The sequence below is a fragment of the Helobdella robusta genome, assembly GCF_000326865.2.
Source record: "Helobdella robusta unplaced genomic scaffold HELROscaffold_39, whole genome shotgun sequence".
In the NCBI taxonomy this organism is placed as follows: Eukaryota; Metazoa; Annelida; class Clitellata; order Rhynchobdellida; family Glossiphoniidae; genus Helobdella; species Helobdella robusta.
The window spans coordinates 496,213-516,212 of NW_008704865.1; the positions used below are offsets into that span (position 1 = coordinate 496,213).

The following is a 20,000-nucleotide window of genomic DNA, read 5'->3' on the forward strand; positions in this document are numbered from 1 at the left end:
TATATATATATATATATATATATATATATATATATATATATATATATATATGATGAAAACCACAGCATGTTCCGCGTTAGTTAGCTTCCTGTTTAATTTTTCGAAGCTAAAGGCGGGACATGCTGGGATTTTCATCATTAATTGCATTTCTGACAGTCCAAATCCAATATATATATATATATATATATATATAAATATATATATATTATATAAGTATGTGTGTATGTGTGTGTGTTTAAAAAGGCGTTCTTTGGTTTACATGTATGTATTAATAAATAATATACGCGCTTTTGAGAATGTATTTGCCAGGCTGTTAATCAGCGGGCCTCGATGTTGCTAGCAGATGTGTGGTTTCTAATTTCCAGCTTCGAAACGTTTTTTTTTTAAATATTTATTGCAAGTTAAAAATTGGATGTTTAACATTTTTATAAGATCCCAACATAGTACCTACATGTGGTGTTTAATATTTAATTCTTATTGTAATTCTTATTTGAATTTTTTTAAGATTAAATTTCTGTAGATGTATAACTTTTTTGAGAAAGATAGAGATAAAGAAAGAGAGAGAGAAAGAGTAACTAGTAAAAATAAGATTATTTTTACTAATTAAAATGCGGATATAAAATTTTTACGTTCGCACTCGCATCAGTATTTAATAAGGATTTTATTTTAGCCTTCAGACCAATAAACAACGCTCTAGATTCAAATAGATTTGCGATCTTAACTAAATGACATTCAGAAATATTTTCTTAAAAAAAAGTTTAATATTTAGAAATGTTAATCAGAAAGAATGGGAAACAAAACAATGAGACTATCAAACGTTGTGTGTATATCCTGATATATTTTCAACGTATATTTAAAAAGTGTTAACCGCTTATACTTTCATTATAGTGAATATATTATACTATAAAAATAGCATTGAAACTATGGAGGGTAGATAAAAATTTTTTTTATTTTTTTATTCATATTTTAGTTTTCACATTCATGTTGTAAGTCATTTTTCGTCCTGATATCTCTTGTTTAAACTTGTAACATTTAGTAGGCTGGTTTCACAAATTCGTTTATTTGTACTCGTTTTAAATTATATGGATGTCCTAAATATATAATATTGGCTTCACATAGGTGCCTTTATATGAAACATTTTTTCATTTATAACACAGTTTGTTAATTAAATAATTCATATATTATTGAGAAACATAAAAGATTTTGTTTGATATTAATATATTTTTTTTTATAAAAAATGATTTTATGTCGCCAAGTGTTAATTTAATTAATTTATATTTCCATTGTTTTATTGCATGAAACACAATTTATTTGTCATCACTATTGGTCATTTTGTCAAATAAAATTCTCAAAAATGGAACTTTTTTTACTTTATGAGTAGAAAATGAAAAAATGTGGTAAAAAGATTTTAATAAATATTTAAATTAATTAATGAATTCAAAACATTTATTAATTAGAACACGAAGTTTCATTTAGAATATTTTAATATTTTTATTAAAAAACCGAAAAAATCCTTCTTCCGAAAGTTTGTTTACCGGATTATCAAGCAACTAACTAACAAAGATATAAATAAAAAGTTTTCAAGTGAGATCGCTGATAAAAGAGCAGTGTTAAGTTATATCTTATCTGCTTGAATTTATGCCTGCGAGAACAAAACAACCACTTTAACATGGCAACACTAGAACAACAATACAACATTAACATGACATCAAACAACAACAACGCAGCAAAACAACAACATTAACACGACCTCAGACAAGAAAAACACAACAACATAACAAAACAACAACCCTACAACTATCAGACATTCACACCACAACACTCACAAACATTTGTGAAGTTTAATGCTATAACCATAACACCATACACGCTTACAATGCTAGTTTTTTTACACACACACACACACACACACACACACACACACACACACACACACACACACACACACACACACACACACACACACACATACACACACACACACACATACATACATAGAGAGAGAGAGAGAGAGAGAGAGAGAGAGAGAGAGAGAGAGAGAGAGAGAGGAAGAGAGGGAGGGAAAGAGGGAGAGGAAAAAGTATAGAATCATTTTATTTATTCGAGTATTGAAGGGATGTTATACAAGAATTTTTAACAAGTTTTATCACCTCTACTTTTAAATTTTTACACATGTCAATAAAAATACTAAAAAAGTTGTTAAATTGTTGAAAGAAAGGAATAAAAAGAACGAGAGATCGTAACAACGAAAGAAAGAACGAAAGAAAAAGGAAGAATTATTAATGAACGAAAAATGAATGAATGTGTTTTTATTTAATAAAGTTAACGTATGTAGGTTATACATTCTTTTCAATATATTTTTGTTATCTGATATGTTTTCTAATGTATATATTGTTCCCTTTTTTGTATGAGGAAAATTCCACATCCCTTCCATGTTTCCTTTCACGTGATGATAACTCGTAGAATGAGATTATTCAAGCGTTCCTATTTTGGTTATATTCAGAACGGCTAACCTGTTATATTAACTATTTTTATTATTATCAGTTTGATGAAATATCAGAAAATATTTTTTACGGACGATTTATAAGTTTTGCAGTTTTTCCAAATTTATAAACTTAAATCATCCAGATAAGTTTTCCAGTAAACTATCTGGATGATTTAAGTTACTAAATTTTTAACATTTTATTTTTAACTTCAAGAAGCTTAAAACAAACTACAACAATTTATACGCACAATAATGTTAATAATAGAAGAAAAAATGCATAAAAATAATTATTATGGTAATAAAAAGCAATTGGGGATAATTTATTACTGAGGTTAGTAGGCCACCCGCGCCATTTCAACGTAACATAACTCCTCGGCCCGTTGAAGTGATAAAAATCTTTCACATGGAAAATGTAGAAGTATAGAGATAAACATATTTATATAATTGAATTAAAAAGCTGCTATGTGTTCGCTTTAGCTGTGTTCTGTGTTCTTGTGAATGTGTTCTTTCATTCAAATTATAAATCTTAAGCAGTTCTACGTGGTGTGTTAGTTGAAAAATATCCAATGTAAAAGAGTTCCAAGTACTCGAAGGAAGCATACAAAAAAACAATTAAGACCAGACATGAAGCAGTTGACATTTTTTGCACATGCAAACTGAACTATATTAAACATAAAGCAGATTTAAAAAAAAACATGATAAGCTGGGAACATTGTGCTGAAAGGAATCAGGAGGGATGACACAATATTCCTGAAATGGTGTCTGATGACGAGGAATGTTTGTGAGCATAGCGCATGGTAGCTAACTAAATAAACGCGTTATAACGATCATTCAATACGACCTGACATAATTTATTTTCTGCACACATGATTCCATGTAGATAACAGTTTGGCATCTCTCTCTCTCTCTGTGTAACTTTGAAAAAAAATTCCATATGATTAAATACACGTACATCGGAAATAAGTTAAACGTTATGACTGATAAATGCTTATGATTACTTTAAAGTTGCAACCATATATGTATAGAATAATTTTGACTGATAACTAGAAAGTTGAGTCTAGTTGCTGTAACCCTAACTTCAACTGTAAATTAAAATGATTATTTGTGAAAATACCAAAAATAATATTGACTCTTTTAAGTTGCTGTCTATAAAATTTTAAGTTATGGGCTGTGGTTTGCTAATAAACCACGTTGAATACATTAATATTTTGATAATAAATTTATACTATTATAAAAGTACATATATTAGTATTGGCATATAGTAGTATTGAAAAAATGTATTTGGTTGTCCACACTGAATGTTCTTTCTTAACAGCAATGTTCTTGCACATCAGTAGGTAGGCGCATTGCTTTCCCTGGTGAGTAAAATTTTCATGTATGCTGTGGCTGTACCATCGTTGTAACCACGGTTGGTCGTCTGCTCCTATCTTTCTTATTTTCGTCTCCATCCTATTTATTTTCAGATAAATTTTATTTAAAGCTCATTTTTTTGTTAAATTAATTTTCAATTTATTGTTCTGAATGCTTATGTTCATAAAAAGTGGTATGTCACCTAACTTATTTCAAGGACAAAATGATGCTAAAAAATTTGACTTATTTGACTTATTTTCATTTTATTCTCTGTTAATCTAGAAATGATTTTTAAAAATTAACCAAATTAAATAAATTAATGAATGAAGTGTTGGCCTGTCATGTTGACCTTTGCTTGACTTAAGTCTTAAACTTTCGGTTTTTAGGAATTTTTCAAATTCCAGCCATTTTCATATACTTTTTTAAAAATAAAATTTATAATTTTCTTGAAATTATTTGCAACTGCAGATTGAATTGGTACACCGCAAAAATGTTTCGAATTCAAGTGGCTACTTCATTTTTGGTTGACAATCTTGGCAGCAGAACTCATAAATCTATTTGCATTGTGACCAGGAACTTGAGAAGTTCAAGCTGTCTTTTTCAAGAAGCTGCAAAAAAGGAGGCAAAAAAAGAAGCTCCAATATTAGGAACTCCTTACACTAAATTGACAATTGGTGTTCCAAAAGAAATCTTTCCAAATGAAAGAAGAGTTGCTTTGGCTCCAGCTACAGTTCAAACACTAACCAAAAAAGGATTCACTGTCAAAGTTGAAGAAAATTGTGGACTTCTTGCAAGTTTTAATAATGCTGATTATGAGCAAGCAGGTGCCAAAATTGTGAAAACCACAGCTGTTGAGGAAGTTTTTGGTTCTAACCTACTGTTGAAAGTTAGAGCTCCCACTATTGCTGAGGCCAATAAGCTACAGGCAGGCAACACACTTCTCAGTTTCTTGTATCCTGCACAAAACAAGGAACTCATCGACCTTTTAGTGAAGAAGAATGTCACTGCATTTGCCATGGACTGTGTTCCAAGGATATCAAGAGCCCAAGTTTTTGATGCTCTCAGTTCTATGGCCAACATCTCTGGATACAAGGCTGTTTTGTTGGCAGCAAATCATTTTGGCAGATTTTTTACTGGTTGGGATTGTTTTTTTTATATTTTCTCATTTTGATGTTAATTGTTCAGCCTTTATTTTGATATTATTTTATTAATTGCTGCTTTATTGCATGCATTTATCAAAACCAAGTTGTTTCTATTTCGTGTCAGTACTGTAAAATATATTTTACACTTCTCTTAATATTATATTTTTCTTGAAATAAAAACCTTGCAGGCCAGATAACAGCAGCAGGCAAGGTACCTCCAGCAAAAGTGTTGGTCATCGGAGGTGGTGTTGCTGGTTTGTCAGCTATTGGGACAGCCAAAAATTTGGGAGCTATAGTTCGAGTGTTTGATACAAGAGAGGCAGTTAGAGAACAAGCAAAAAGTATGGGGGCTGAGTTTCTGGAAGTCAGTGTTAAGGTAAGTGTGGTGGTCATTGTTTAAATTAAGTTCTGTTTTAACATTGTAGACTGTCCTGGTTATGACATTAAACTGACCCTCACTGCCTTGTGAGTGATGTTGGATCATCAAAGGCTAGGCCCACCGCTTATAACTGGTTTCGTAAGGAAGGGCGTCCTGCATAAAAATTAGCCAAATAAATTACTTATGATGACAGAAGTGACAATGGTTTCATCATAGGTAGCCAAACGGCAACCCCGATTTCAGGGAAAATGTCATCTAAACGTGTGTTGTTGTTTGTTGTTTAACATTGTAGACATCTGAAGAAGACAAAATTTTTAACAATTTCTTTTGATTCTTTTTTCTGCTCAATATCTTTGAAATATGTTATAATTAATTTGCTGGTGATTATTGCCCTATCTTATCTTGAGTGCTTTTTGAATTTTTCATAAATTATTGAACAATTGAAGATTCACAAAGAACCACTCTCTAAAAACTTTTAGATATCAAATGATTCAATAGGTAGAAATATCTTGGTAAGACTAGTCAATAGCTAATTAAAAATGTTGAATTAATAAATATCATTTGAAATGATTGAAAGGAATCAGGTGAGGGAGGAGGTGGGTATGCCAAAGTGATGTCCAAGGAATTCATTGAGGCCGAGATGGCTCTGTTTGCCAAGCAAGCGAAGGAGGTCGACATCATCATCACCACTGCTCTCATTCCTGGCAAGAAGGCGCCTATTCTCATCACAAAGGTGATCTTCATTGTTTTCATCACTGTTACTTTTCTAACTTTTCTGTTATATATTATTTCATATATGAATTCAACTTTCTCTGACAGTCTCACAAATGTTCCCCAAAACATTAAAATTGTTGTTTGAGATTTTGTCGTAGAGTTAACATAAAACGTTAATATTCACATTTGCCACCTGCTAGCAAATGATCGAATCAATGAAACCTGGCTCTGTGGTTGTTGATTTGGCAGCAGAGGCAGGTGGCAACATCGAGACCATTACACCAGGACAGCTAACAGTTCATCATGGAGTGACTCACATTGGATACACTGACCTTCCAAGTCGTCTGCCCACCCAATCAAGCACCCTCTACGCCAACAACATTTCCAAACTACTGCTCTCTTTTGGTTGGTTCAATGTTTTGTTTAAAAGGTTGGCTGGCTAGTTGGCTATCTGTCTGGCTGACTGGCTGGTTAGCTGGCTACTTGGCCAGATTTTTTTTTCAGTTTGTGTTATTTTGTTCAATAGCTGGATTGTTTTTGATCTAGAGATTTAGAGTTAATTGTGTTGATTTGTTATCATTGTTTCAGTGTTTAGAAAATTAGCAGCTTTATTAAGTTAAAATGTTTTAACTTTTAATACAAATATAAGCATATTTAACATAATTATGTAAAAATATGTATATAGGTCAGAAGGATCACTACTATGTCGACCTGAAAGATGATGTCATTCGAGGGTCTATTGTCTCACACCAGGTACAAACTTAATTTCTTCCACTCTTATTTTTTTGATTGAATTTAGTGAACAACTTCAGTGGAGTGAGATGGACGTTGAGACCTTTGTCAGTCATTTCATTCTTCCTTATGAATGTGGCGCCAGATTAAACTTTTTTAACCTTCTGCCCTGTTTATGATTTATATTGGTTTCATTGATAATCATCGGTATCACCATTGTAAATATTCTTTTCATACATTTTTTTTACGTGGCCTTAAAAATATGCTCAGACATGCTCAGAATTTCATATTTCAAGATCTCTAAATGATCATACTCAAACACAATTTGGTCACATTTAACATTAAGGGCCCTATCTAGTCAAACAAACAAAAAACACTTCTTCAAATTATTGAATTGATTGGCAGGGTCAGTTGCTGTGGCCTCCACCAGTGATCGTTGATCCATCTCCCCCTGCTGCCAAGAAACCAGCCGAGGTGGTCAAGAAGGAGGAAGCACCCCCCAACTATTTCATGAACACGCTGAAGGAATCGTTCATGTACACTGCTGGTCTTGGTGGCATCTTGGGTGAGCTCTTTGCTGGGAAATTGATGTTAATGTTAATGATGATGTTGGTGGTGATGATGATAACAATGATGCTGACACTGATGATGACAGCAATGATGATGCAATATGTACGTACATCACCAGGTCTTGGATGTGTTTCACCCAATCCTGCATTCACAACAATGGTCACAACATTCGGATTGGCTGGCATTGTTGGTAAGAGAATTGTTTGGTCCACACATGTGTGTTTGGTATGGTATCATATTTTTAAGATGACATATTTAAACGATATCAACTGTATGGTGTTATACTTATATAGTGTATAATGCTTTATTTGTATGATGATTTTATTTATGCTATATTATATATTTGTTAGTATAGGATTTATTGAAAAATTTTTTGTGATGAAGATATAATTATTGTTTTGGTGAAAGTAATTATTGTCATAGTTATATAATTTCATTCAGCTGAGTTTATGCAAATTTATATAATATGGCTAAATATTGAAAAACCTGCTGTTTCATTACAAACTCTACTTAATCATCTTTTTAACCTTCCCCATTCATTTCACCAACAAATATTAATTCTATCCATGCTTATTCGTGTATAACTGAATAACTTACCCTCTTTATAACAGGCTACCACACGGTTTGGGGAGTTACTCCAGCCCTCCACTCCCCTCTGATGTCTGTCACCAATGCAATTTCGGGTATAACAGCAGTAGGTGGGATGATTTTGATGGGTGGTGGATATTACCCCACAAATACCATTGAAGCTCTTGCAGCTACAGCCGCTTTCATATCATGCATCAACATCGGTGGTGGCTTCCTCGTCACGCAGAGGATGCTGGACATGTTCAAGAGGCCAGGTTAAATGGGATTTTCATTTTTGGGATTTTGTTTATTTCGATGTTCGTTTCTGTTTATGGTTTTTGTAGCTGCTGGTTTGTTTGCAGTTCATATTGATTTGGTTGAATGAAATTTTTGATGAGATTTTACGGGCGCATCAACAATATTAATATTAATTTATATTACTGATGTTCCTGTAGCGTAATTACTAATGCTCACACTCTGCAGTGTAGTTTACTTATTAAGCTGGTGGTAATCATGCACGAACACATTCAAACTTACACTAGCATCGTAGTAATTATTTTGTAAATTCAAACACTGCCCATCACGTCATCAAATTCATTTTCTTCAATTTCTCAGAGGACCCTCCCGAGCACAAATACCTCTTTCTCATTCCTGCCACTGCATTTATTGGTGGATATGGACTGGCCACTCAAGGAAACTATCCAGATGTCCATCAGATGACCTACCTGGCTGCCTCCCTCTGTTGTGTGGGGGCACTCTCTGGACTCTCTTCTCAGAAGACTGCTAGGCTGGGTAATGTGCTGGGAATGATTGGTGTTTCTTCAGGTCTCGCAGCCACGCTTGGCATCATGAAGCCAACCAATGAAGTGCTCACTCAGATGATTGCTTGCATGGGAAGTGGTCAGTTGATAACGATTTTTTTGTTTATTCTTAATTACTTAGAATGGTTAATATTCATTTTTTTAAATTTATTATCTTATTTTTCGATCATTTCATTTTAACATTTCCTCACTCATGCTTTTTACAGGAGCTCTAATTGGAACAGTGATGGCCAAAAGAATGGAGGTGACGGACTTGCCACAGATGGTTGCTCTGTTCCACAGCTTGGTCGGAGCAGCAGCAGTTATCACTTGCCTGGCCAACTACATGGCCGAACAACCTCACTTCGACACCGACCCTGCTGCCAACGTCACAAAGACTGCCCTCTTCCTTGGTACATACATTGGTGGAGTCACTTTCACTGGATCGCTTGTCGCATTCGGAAAACTCCAAGGTTCCTGTCATTGATGGAACTTATGAGAATGACAATATGACATTGGCAGCTGAGTGTTTTATATGCATTTTGTCATAACAATGGGAATTAGATTGTTTTGATATTTTTTTGTAATATATACATTAGCTAAACATTTAGTTATGAATCATTGACAGGTCTCTTGGACTCTTCTCCACTACTTCTCCCTGGTCGCCATCCCTTGAACGCAAGTCTGGGACTGGCCAACGTAGCTGCCATGGGATACTTCATGATGACCAATGACATGAACACGGGTTTGTACATGCTGGGTGCTACATCGTCCCTGTCGGCTGTTATGGGAGTTACACTGACCATGGCTATTGGAGGTTGGCACTTGGTGACAAAATCATGTAATGTGATAGTTTTAGATTGAGAGAAATGAATGCATCCTCTGTTAAAAATTTGGAACCAAATAGTTATAATACAGTAGTATCTCTTGACATTCAACATGTGTTAGAGCAATGACATCATCACATTATAAACACAAATTTGTTATCTGAATGACAGGTGCAGACATGCCGGTAGTGATAACAGTGTTGAACAGCTACTCAGGTTGGGCTCTGTGTGCCGAAGGTTTCATGTTGAACAACAACCTGATGACTGTTGTTGGTGCTCTCATTGGATCATCTGGTGCCATCCTCTCCTACATCATGTGCAAGGCTGGTTACGTTGTAGTGATGAGTAATTGTGAAGTGTCGGTAATGTAGTGAAATGTTTGTTTTATGTTGATCTCTTGGAAGATAGCTACACAATTTTTGTTCATCTCATTCTGATCCAATCAACCGACGAACAACATATGATGACAGGCAATGAACAGAAGCCTTCCGAACGTCATTCTTGGTGGGTATGGAACATCATCATATGCAGGCGGTCAGGCAATGAAGATTGAAGGAGTGCACAAGGAGATCAAGGTCAATGAAACTGTCGAGCTGATCAATGAAGCAAACAACATCCTCATCGTTCCTGGCTATGGCTTGTGTGTTGCAAAAGCCCAGTATCCCATTGCTGAGTTGGTTCAGTTGCTGAGATCCAAGGGAAAGAATGTCAAGTTTGGCATCCACCCTGTTGCAGGTTTGTTTGGTTGAGACTTTCAAAATTTATTTCATCATAGTTATTAAATATTCAATGTGGAAAGGATAGTACACTCTGTGAAAGTTTACTAATTTGTTAGGGGAATTTAAATAGTTTCATAATACTATCCAGATGTTAACAGTTAAATATTTTCGTGAAATAAATTGTGGCAAGTTCTACCGTTGTTCTTTGCAAAATTTTCAAACCCCAACCCACCAACAAAATCACAGGTCGTATGCCAGGTCAGTTGAATGTTCTGCTGGCAGAAGCAGGAGTGCCGTATGACATCGTGCATGAGATGGACGAGGTCAACCCTGAAATAAACAACATCGACTTGACGCTCGTCATCGGAGCCAACGACACCGTCAACTCTGCTGCCGAGGAAGACCCCAACTCCATCATCGCTGGAATGCCCGTCATTAGAGTATGGCTGTCCAAGCAGGTTTGTGGGGGTGCCTATGTTGGGCTGTTGTGATGGAGTTGATTTTGTTGAGATGATTTCATTGAATTTGATTTGCTGTAGCGGATCTTGTTAGTGGCTGAAGTCATGTAGTAGCTAGTGGCGACGATTTGTGCGGGAATAATGGTAGTGATGGGGTTACGATTTTTTATCATTAAAAGTGTGATTATTCAAATGAGTAACATTGTTTGTTGTTACATGATGATAGACTATTTATAATCAGGATTTCGCTAATTGATCTATAAAATTAACCATTTCTTAAAACTTCCAGGTGATTGTAATGAAGAGAACGCTAGGGGTTGGGTTTGCTGCAGTTGACAATCCCGTCTTTTTCAAGAACAACACCTGGATGTTGTTGGGTGACGCCAAGAAAACATGCGACGCCCTACTGGCCAGCACCAAAGCAACAGTTGCCGCCTAATTGGCTCCTTTGAATTGGAATCTCAAAATATAATTTGACGATTTTAAATTCAATGAATTTTCATTGGTTGATTCTTTTTAATTTTATGATCTAGGAAGTGATAGTCTAGGATTTGAAATCTTGTAGGTTGGAATGTTATTAGCGTTTGATGACGATCGTGATGATGACGATGTTGGTGACGATGACTTGATGACGGTGACGTCGTTGATGATGATAAGATAATTGAGATTTACAACAAATGTTTATGAAATTTTTTTTACCCCCATCTACAATTTATGTGTGTGTGTGAGAGAGAGAGAGAGAGAGAGAGAAAATGGATATAATATATAATATACAACTTTGAATTTTGGATGATTGAATCAATGAAATTGAACAAAGCACTTAAACCACGGCTTGATGATGAGTACGACTTATTCTATACTAGCAGCCAGTAGAGATGCGAATTATATTAGAAATAATGATTACTGCATTTACATATTAATTAACTTTCCGTTCGATTAACATTAATTATAGATAGATATGGGCGTTACTAATTGGATCTTTACTCTTAATGTCTGGTTAGGTAACTTACACAGGAGGTGCTTTTTGTTTAGTTTTTTTTTCGTTTAACTGTTTTGTTATAAATTTAATTTGTAATTTTTGAAATTAATTGAAAATTTTCAGTAATTATAAATAAAATGATTTAACAAATTTTTAAAGATAAGTCACACACACACATTCACAAATATATATTGACATTGATTTTAACTTGACCGAATTGTAGTATATTGTTGTTAGTTTGATGAAAAATTAATTGTTACTGTCACTAATGTCATTACATTATTATTGTTTTGTTATTATTGTTTTTATTGTTATTATTACTCTTCTAATTATTTATTTTTTATTTCAAGTAACTAGGTTGAATTTTTTTGGTCTTATCATTTTCATCTGCTGAGCTAAAACGTTTCACATCTTTTTTTTCGTTAGTTTTTTAATATTATTTATACTAATAATAAAAATAATAATATTATTATTATTTTAATAACATATTATTAAGTTTTGTTGTTTGTTGGTTGTGTGGTGTTATTTACTGACAATGTCGTTTATATAATGTTTCAAATTAATAATTATAGACCTGTTATATGTGTATAAATATGGATGTTTAAAGGTTTATTCATTTGTAAGAATTGAAAAAAGGTAAAATATATTTATTATTTATTAATATATTTATGTAAACTCAACCATATGTCATGCAATGACAATAATTCCTCAATTAAATCATGAAATTATTTTTAAATATCGTTTTATTTTCCGTAATTGTTAGAGCGTTAAGAGTGATACTAATAAGGATATTGTTAATATTATTTTCACCATTTATTTGCATTTGGTTGAACTTTTTTCTCATTAGCTGCACGTTAAAAAGTTTGTCTTAGGATAATTTTGTTTTCACGAATAGTTTCCTTCTCCATCAAATCGAAGGTTCTTATGTTTAGACAAATATCTCGTGATTAATTTTATGCTATATTTATTTTTAGATGGTTTGTAACATGACAGGTTATCGTCAATTAGAAATATCTCGTAGTTTTGTAACGACCCAAGAACATGAACGTCGTGCAAAACATGTTGCCAATGCCAACCTCTTCATAATTTTCATTTTAGCCAAAGTTCAACTCTACTTCTCCCAGTTCGGTTAATTTGTGCTTTTAACTTCTCCTGTTTATTTTAATTTCAAAATTGAAAATCGTGAAAGTACTTTTGACAATAAATCATTTTTTGTGTTTAACGCGTTTTTTAAGTTACGCGGTCGCAATTATTCTCAGTACGTTTAATTGTACGACGAATGCGCGGTTCTAATGGTCACATAAGTTTGCGATGTTCGTGCGATATACTGTGGACTCTACCCCCCAACTAAGGTAGTTAATAATGTAAGTGTTTTTTGTTACACGTGTTTGTTTTGAATTGCATGCAATGTTCGGATTGAGAAGCTCCATTCTTAAACTGACATGCAGGGGACATAGAAGTGTGAAACTCTAAATATTTACAGAGTGTTCTAAGTGAACTTTTTAGCTTTCTGTCTTTTCATTTTAACATTTTGAGATTTATAATAAAAATTCATCTTGTTATCGGCAATAAAATAAAATAACATTTGCGACCTTAAACAGTCTGACAACATTACATTATCATTGAATATTACCATAATATTGTACGAGTACAACAAAACTTTAGCGGAGAACTCTTCAGTTGCTTACACGTGCGCTTAAATGACAATTTCTTTTGGATTTTTGATAATGAAAAAATACTTCAAGTCTCTTTGCTCAAATTTCAATTGCCATGTTTCACCAAAACTAGCGAGTTTTGGGTTATAGTTAAAGTATCAGTTTTTGGTTGTTAGGGTCAGGGCTTTTTTGTGTAAAGTTTATCGTGGGAGGCCTTTGAGAATTTAACCACAACCAACAACATGCAAACTTCACGGAAACAGCACGTGCTAATTAGTTCCTTTAGTAAGTAGGTCTTAATTAGACTTGTTAGTAACATCCAGTCGTAACAACATCTGTAATTATCAATTGTCCGTGTTTTAATATTTAATTATGTCGTTGTTTTTATTTTTATTGTTATAACATTTTATTATATTATTATTGTTGTTATTATTTTGTTGTCGTTATTGTAATTGCCTTTCATTCTGACGACATCGCTTTTGCTTCTGTCTGGCAACCTACGCAGATAAATTAAATTATTTATTTGCAATTTTTTCGATAAATAACCTAATATTATTAAATAAATAAATATTTTATAAAAAAAAATATTAAAATGAATTAAATGGATAAAAACCCCAAAGATAATTATTATCATTGCAGCATTCAGCATCAGGCCATATGTTCATAATATAATTATGAAATCTTTTTCTGTGTTGTGCACTTTTTGATCTGGAAGAAAAAATGAGTGAATGAATTAATAATGATTCTTCTCCTTCTTCTTTTCCTTCTTCTGATGAAAATGGTTAGCAATGCTCACTAAAATCGCTATTAAAACCAGAATCTGAGTCAGCTTTTGTTTATTTTACTTTGTTTCGAATGTGACAATTTCGAATGTTTTTTTTCGGCGCTTCCTAACACACGATGTTGGGTGTTATACATGACCGAATGGGCATGCTTACAGGACATTTTGGGTGCAGCTCCAATGGGGGTCGGTGCAATGAACTGCAGTAACGACGATTTTCCAGGTAAGGTTTACTTTCGTTTGTTTTTTGTTTAATCATTCATTCATTCACTCACTCATTCATTCATTTTTTCACTCAATCCTCTTAATTGTTCTTCCATCTATTTATTTTTTCATTCATTCGTTCGTTCATCCGTTCAAACAATCAATCGTTCGTTTATATCGATGATATTAGTCTGGATTTTAACAACTCAACTTCCTCCAATTTATATGTTAGTCTTTTATTTTCTATTAAAAACTTTTATAGAATGTTTTATTTAGATTTAAATTTCGTGGCAATCATTTGGACACACACACACACACACACACACGCACGCACGCACGCACACATTACATTTTGTATATATGACGACGCATGACGTAGTTGTAGTTATTATAGTGTATGTAGGGTAAACTTTCATACGAGTTTTTCAGTTACTACTTGGTTCTACAGAGTGTTCTAATTTACAAAAATTTGTTTTTTTTTTATTTGGTTTTAGCTTTTATTTAGTTTTTGTTTATTTCAAGGTTTATAATTTCTGATTCAAAATAATTCCTAATTCACAATTCCTAATCCATAATTCAACTTTTAATTCAGGTCGTATTCATGCTGGCCACCTCTGTCGACACCAAACCGGACATGGTCAAGTCAAACCAACAGCTAATGTGATAATAAAATAATAAACTTCAGTATTAAAATCATGGTACAAACTGTTCTGATCTTACAATTATTATCAGTCAACATTATTATTTATTTATTATTTGTTCATACTGTAGTAAGAGTGTTCTCATTAGATTGATTAATTAGCTAATTAATTAATTAATTAATTAATTAATTAGCTAGGTGCAGACAATATGAAACTCAAAGGTTATTCGTTTTTTGGCTGAACAATGAAAGTTTTTATGTCGAACTTTGGTCGTGTTATAATTTGTAGATACTTTATTTTATATTTGAATATATCACATACGATCTTTTAAGCTTGTTTCCTGGTTCGAAAGTTCCAATTCATCCGGATACAATATTTTTCCTGTTTTGAAAAAACTTTATTAGGTTTTAATGCATTCACTCTTGCTTAATTACGGGCTAGAAAGAGTTAAATTAATTATCCTTATTCACCAAACAGACATCACTTACACATCACGTAATTAATTACGATAGAAACCTCTACTTGAAGCCGGCTGTCAATTAATTACAATCTAATTAATAAACGATTGATGTGTCTGAGAGTTACGGATGTTAATGTTCACTGGTTGGTTGTTGTCGATTGATTGATTAATTAATTAGTTTGGTTATCATTTTTATACATACATTTATACTTATAAGCACACAAACACATACATGCATGCATACATACATACATACATACATACATACATACATACATACATACAAACATACATACATACATACATACATACATACATACATACATACATACATACATACATACATACATACATACATACATACATACATACATACATACATACATACATACATACATACATACATACATACATACATACATACATACATACACGTACGCACACACGGTCAATTAAAAAATTGTATATCACCCACAATCGATGCAACATATTCCTTCATCAACCCAACCTAGACAGACGCACTTGCAGAAAATAATTATTGAAGGACTTGAAGATACATTCACCTTACATTTACATTGCACTACTAACGAGCAAAAGTAAATAAAACTAATAGAAAACTTAAAAGAACATAATTATAATAGAGCACATAGTAGTGTAATTACTTAACTTACAAAAAATTTGACATTGGCTATGATCGACCATTTTTTTAATAAATTGTCTATAGTTTAAGTTGTACATTTTTATTTGAATTTATTTATATAGAAAAGTCGATGAAAACTACACAGTGGTTAACTTTTTTAAATTTTATCCCAGTAATTTTGAAAAAATTGAGACTGAAAATCATTTAGTATTATGTTTCGTTATGCCACCTGACAATTCATTCATACAGACCATGTAGGTAGGGCACTTAAATTCTAGTTAAACATTATAATAGTATAGTACACATAACACATTTACGAAAATCTAAACAAACGAAATCACTTTTTTTATGTACGCATGTGTTGTATTAGATTTGAAGTACTCTTCTATTAATTTTATTTATCAGGGTTTTGTCAATCGGGTGATTTTTAAAGCCATATAAACCATACAAAAGTGATAATTTTTTTAAAATATGAATTGTTGAATATTTAGTCAATTAACATAGTAACGATTAACATGGTTATTTAATTTGGAAGAAGCAATTTATATTATAAAAACATTGTTAACATTATCGTCCTAATTAGTGATAAGAATTGTTTATAAAAATAAAATAATTACTTCATAATATAATTTCCTAATTTTATATTAACAATTTTATATATTAATAACCATTTCATTTGAAACAACATATTTTTCTAAATAAAATTTTGTATTATAGAGTTCTAATTCTTTTATAAATTTAATATTGAATTAATGAACATTTGAGGTTACTGTTTGTTTAATTAATATAGTATCTACTTGAGTAATAGTGAAGTATTTACTATCGACCAACCAATAGTCGTAGTAGTGCTGCTAGCCAAAGTATTTGTAATAAAACTATAATGTAACATTTCTGAAGAGGAAATGGGTTTATGTAAAAAAAAAATTCTCTCTTTTGATCACAAGAGCAGATCAAATGGACCACCACACACACCACGCACACACATGACACACACACACACACACACGCACACGCACACACACGTAAATACACAAACAAACACACACACACACGTACACACACGTACACGCAACAAAAACTGAAACACACGCACACACATACACGTACATTAAGGTTTTCTAGAAAGGAAACTGTTGATGTTTTTGCATCATAACGTCATATTATTATTAAACATCGTAGGGTTGTCATTACATCATGTTATAATATTATCATCATCATCTTTGTGTAAGAGGTCTGTCATAGGGTTGTTGCTTCGTTTAATGATGCTCTCAATGATGATGTTGTATGATTATCACCGATGAGTGATAGTGATGACATAAAAATTAATGGTTAATCATTTTTCTGCGACAAATTATCGCATGTGTGGTTATGCTATTTGTAAATGAACAGAAAAATAAAAAAAAGTGTCTACACGGCTGTTTGTCCATCTAAACCTCATTAATAATTGACGTCTATGTTAATGTAATGTTGACGATGACAATAGTAGTAGTGATGGCGAATGATGTCGAAGATGACAACGCTGATACGTTGATAATGAAATGATAAGGATCATAGTGTTTTAAGTAAGAGGTTGTCGAAAGTCAGGTGATGGAGTGGAAGAAAGAAAGAAAATGAAATTAAGAAATTTTCGACATCACAAGAGAATGATAATTACGACGATGGTGATGGCAGTAGAAATATACAATTATGGTTTTCCACATACGAAACGAGCACGACCTCCCATCTTGGGCCGTGAACATGCACGTGACAATGTGCCATCGTGTGTGGGCTTTTGTGTGCGCGCGTGTGTGCTTCTGGGGGTAGAGAAGGTTAAAGGTTAAAGGTTTCTCTCTCTCTTTTGCGTTTGCTTCAGAGGTAAGCCACACAAAAACGAAAAATTATTCAAATTGAGCGATTTTGTAGTAAATTTGAATAAATTAGAAAAAACAAACAAACTGTAAAACACATTCTCGATATTTATTGCTATTCATATTGGTTTTGTTGTTAATTGGTTGCATATGGGTTTTAGAAAAGATGCACTTTCGCGTTTTCTCGTTATAAGGGTGCAGTATCTCCCTATTCCCCCCCCCCCCTCTCAACAACAGCTATCTTGCCGTGGGGATGGGCCTTTCAAACTAAATGCCGTTGAAATTCTTAGAAATGTTTTAATCTTTAAAATACTAACGAATTACGACAGAGCTTCTCTAGTTTACATCATTTGCTGTGTGTGTGTAATGTGCACGTATGTTTGTGTATGTGTGTGTGTGTGCACGTATGTTTGTGTATGTGTGTATATACTATGTGCCTGTGCGTGTATGACTGTATGCTTTAGCTTATTAACCGCCCCACAATTTGAAATATTCGTTGCGTTTAACCCACTTATGAATTGTTACACACAAACAAATAAGTTATTATCATCATTAGGAAATATCCTCATCATCATCATCATCACCATCATCATCATCGACGTCGTCGTCTTCATCACCATCATCATCATCATCATCGCCGTTGTCATCACCATCATCATTATCATCTTTTTCTTCATCTTGTTCAAGATCATCATCATCTTTTTCTTCTTCTTCCTCTTCTTGTTCAAGATCATCATCATCATCTTCCTCTTCTTCATCATCATCTTCCTCTTCTTCATCATCATCACCATCATCATCAGCATCGTTATTATCGCTCTTATCATAATTAACAAAGACACAAAGAAAAGAATAATGAAAAAAATACGATTGAATGAATGAATGAAGGAATGAACGAATAAATGAATGAATGAACGAACAAATGAATGGTTAGTTGAACGATTAAATTAATGAATTATTGAAAAGATGATTGAAATAAATTTATTCCAAAATTATGTTGTTAGCATATCAAATGATTAATTAATGTGTTATACAAATACACACACACACACACGCTTACACACAAACACACAACACACACACACAACACACACACAACACACACACAAATACAACACGCACACACATACACATACACACACGCACAATTGTTTGAAATGATAAGACACGACAAACATTATTGATAATTTATCAATTATTAGTTATATATTGACAGACGATCAGCCAGGCTACATGTATCCTTCCTAGTTTGCATCGCCTAATGATTCATAAAAATTTTAGAAAAATTAGAATTAAAACCAATAACACGAGACATTATTTTTACCAAACTGAGTGATGTTACAACGCATGGTTCGTGTCATCACGTGTGTTGTGTGTACAATGTGCGTGTGTGTGCGTGCGTGCGTGCATGATTGCGTGCGTGTGAGTGTGCGCGAGTCCTAGAGTTTGTTTACCATGTATAAACATTATTAATTTTCATTTTTCTTATTCAAAATGTTACATGTTTGAGAGACTTATAAGTGTGCTTCATGCTAGTTGGATCCCAGCGGCAAATGATGGCAAATTAGATGACGGTTTATGATTTTTTAAACAGTTCTAACATAAACTCTGAACGAATTTAAATTTGTTTGAACCTTTCAAATTAATTGATGACATTTTTTTTGAATTTGTAAAGTCAAATAATTCATTATTCCTCACTCAAAACAGACTAAGACAAAAAACAAACAAAAGTATGTGTAGCCTTTAAGTAACAGTAATACTTACTTCGCAAAGCAACTTGAATCGAATCGTTAGCGTTAAAAATAGCAAAGTAATGACAACAACAACAACGGCAACAACCACAACAACAATAACAACAACAACAGCCACAACAACTACACAAACAACCACAATAACCACAACAAAAACAGCAACAACAACGACAAGAACCACAACAACCACAACATAACATCAAGAACGACACATTCATCCATCCCAAAACATAAAGTACAACGTTGTCTAAATAGAAGAATGCGTTTTAATTGACATTCATTGGAAAAGTTCTTTGATATCG

The 20,000-nt window shown here is 33.0% G+C and overlaps 2 protein-coding genes across 2 annotated transcripts in view; both read left to right on the plus strand.

The window, feature by feature from the left end:
• HELRODRAFT_192851 (hypothetical protein) overlaps window positions 1-3,286 on the plus strand; it is a gene marked incomplete at both ends in the record, with an annotated part of 7,721 nt that extends 4,435 nt beyond the window's left edge. Inside the window, 2 exons of the mRNA XM_009024062.1 lie at window positions 1,458-1,584; window positions 3,189-3,286. Coding sequence (XP_009022310.1) covers window positions 1,458-1,584; window positions 3,189-3,286 — 225 coding nt within the window. The remainder of the gene's footprint in view (window positions 1-1,457; window positions 1,585-3,188) is intronic.
• Window positions 3,287-4,325: 1,039 nt separating this feature from the next.
• Window positions 4,326-11,182, plus strand: HELRODRAFT_113658 (hypothetical protein; the record flags this gene model as incomplete). The annotated part of the gene is made up of 15 exons (XM_009024063.1): window positions 4,326-4,971; window positions 5,166-5,353; window positions 5,934-6,089; window positions 6,271-6,475; window positions 6,756-6,823; window positions 7,208-7,367; window positions 7,491-7,562; window positions 7,984-8,214; window positions 8,555-8,839; window positions 8,967-9,212; window positions 9,368-9,556; window positions 9,738-9,898; window positions 10,037-10,301; window positions 10,532-10,743; window positions 11,033-11,182. The coding sequence occupies 15 exons, from the start codon at window positions 4,326-4,328 to the stop codon at window positions 11,180-11,182; spliced, it is 3,234 nt and encodes a 1,077-aa protein (XP_009022311.1).
• Window positions 11,183-20,000: the final 8,818 nt, after the last annotated feature.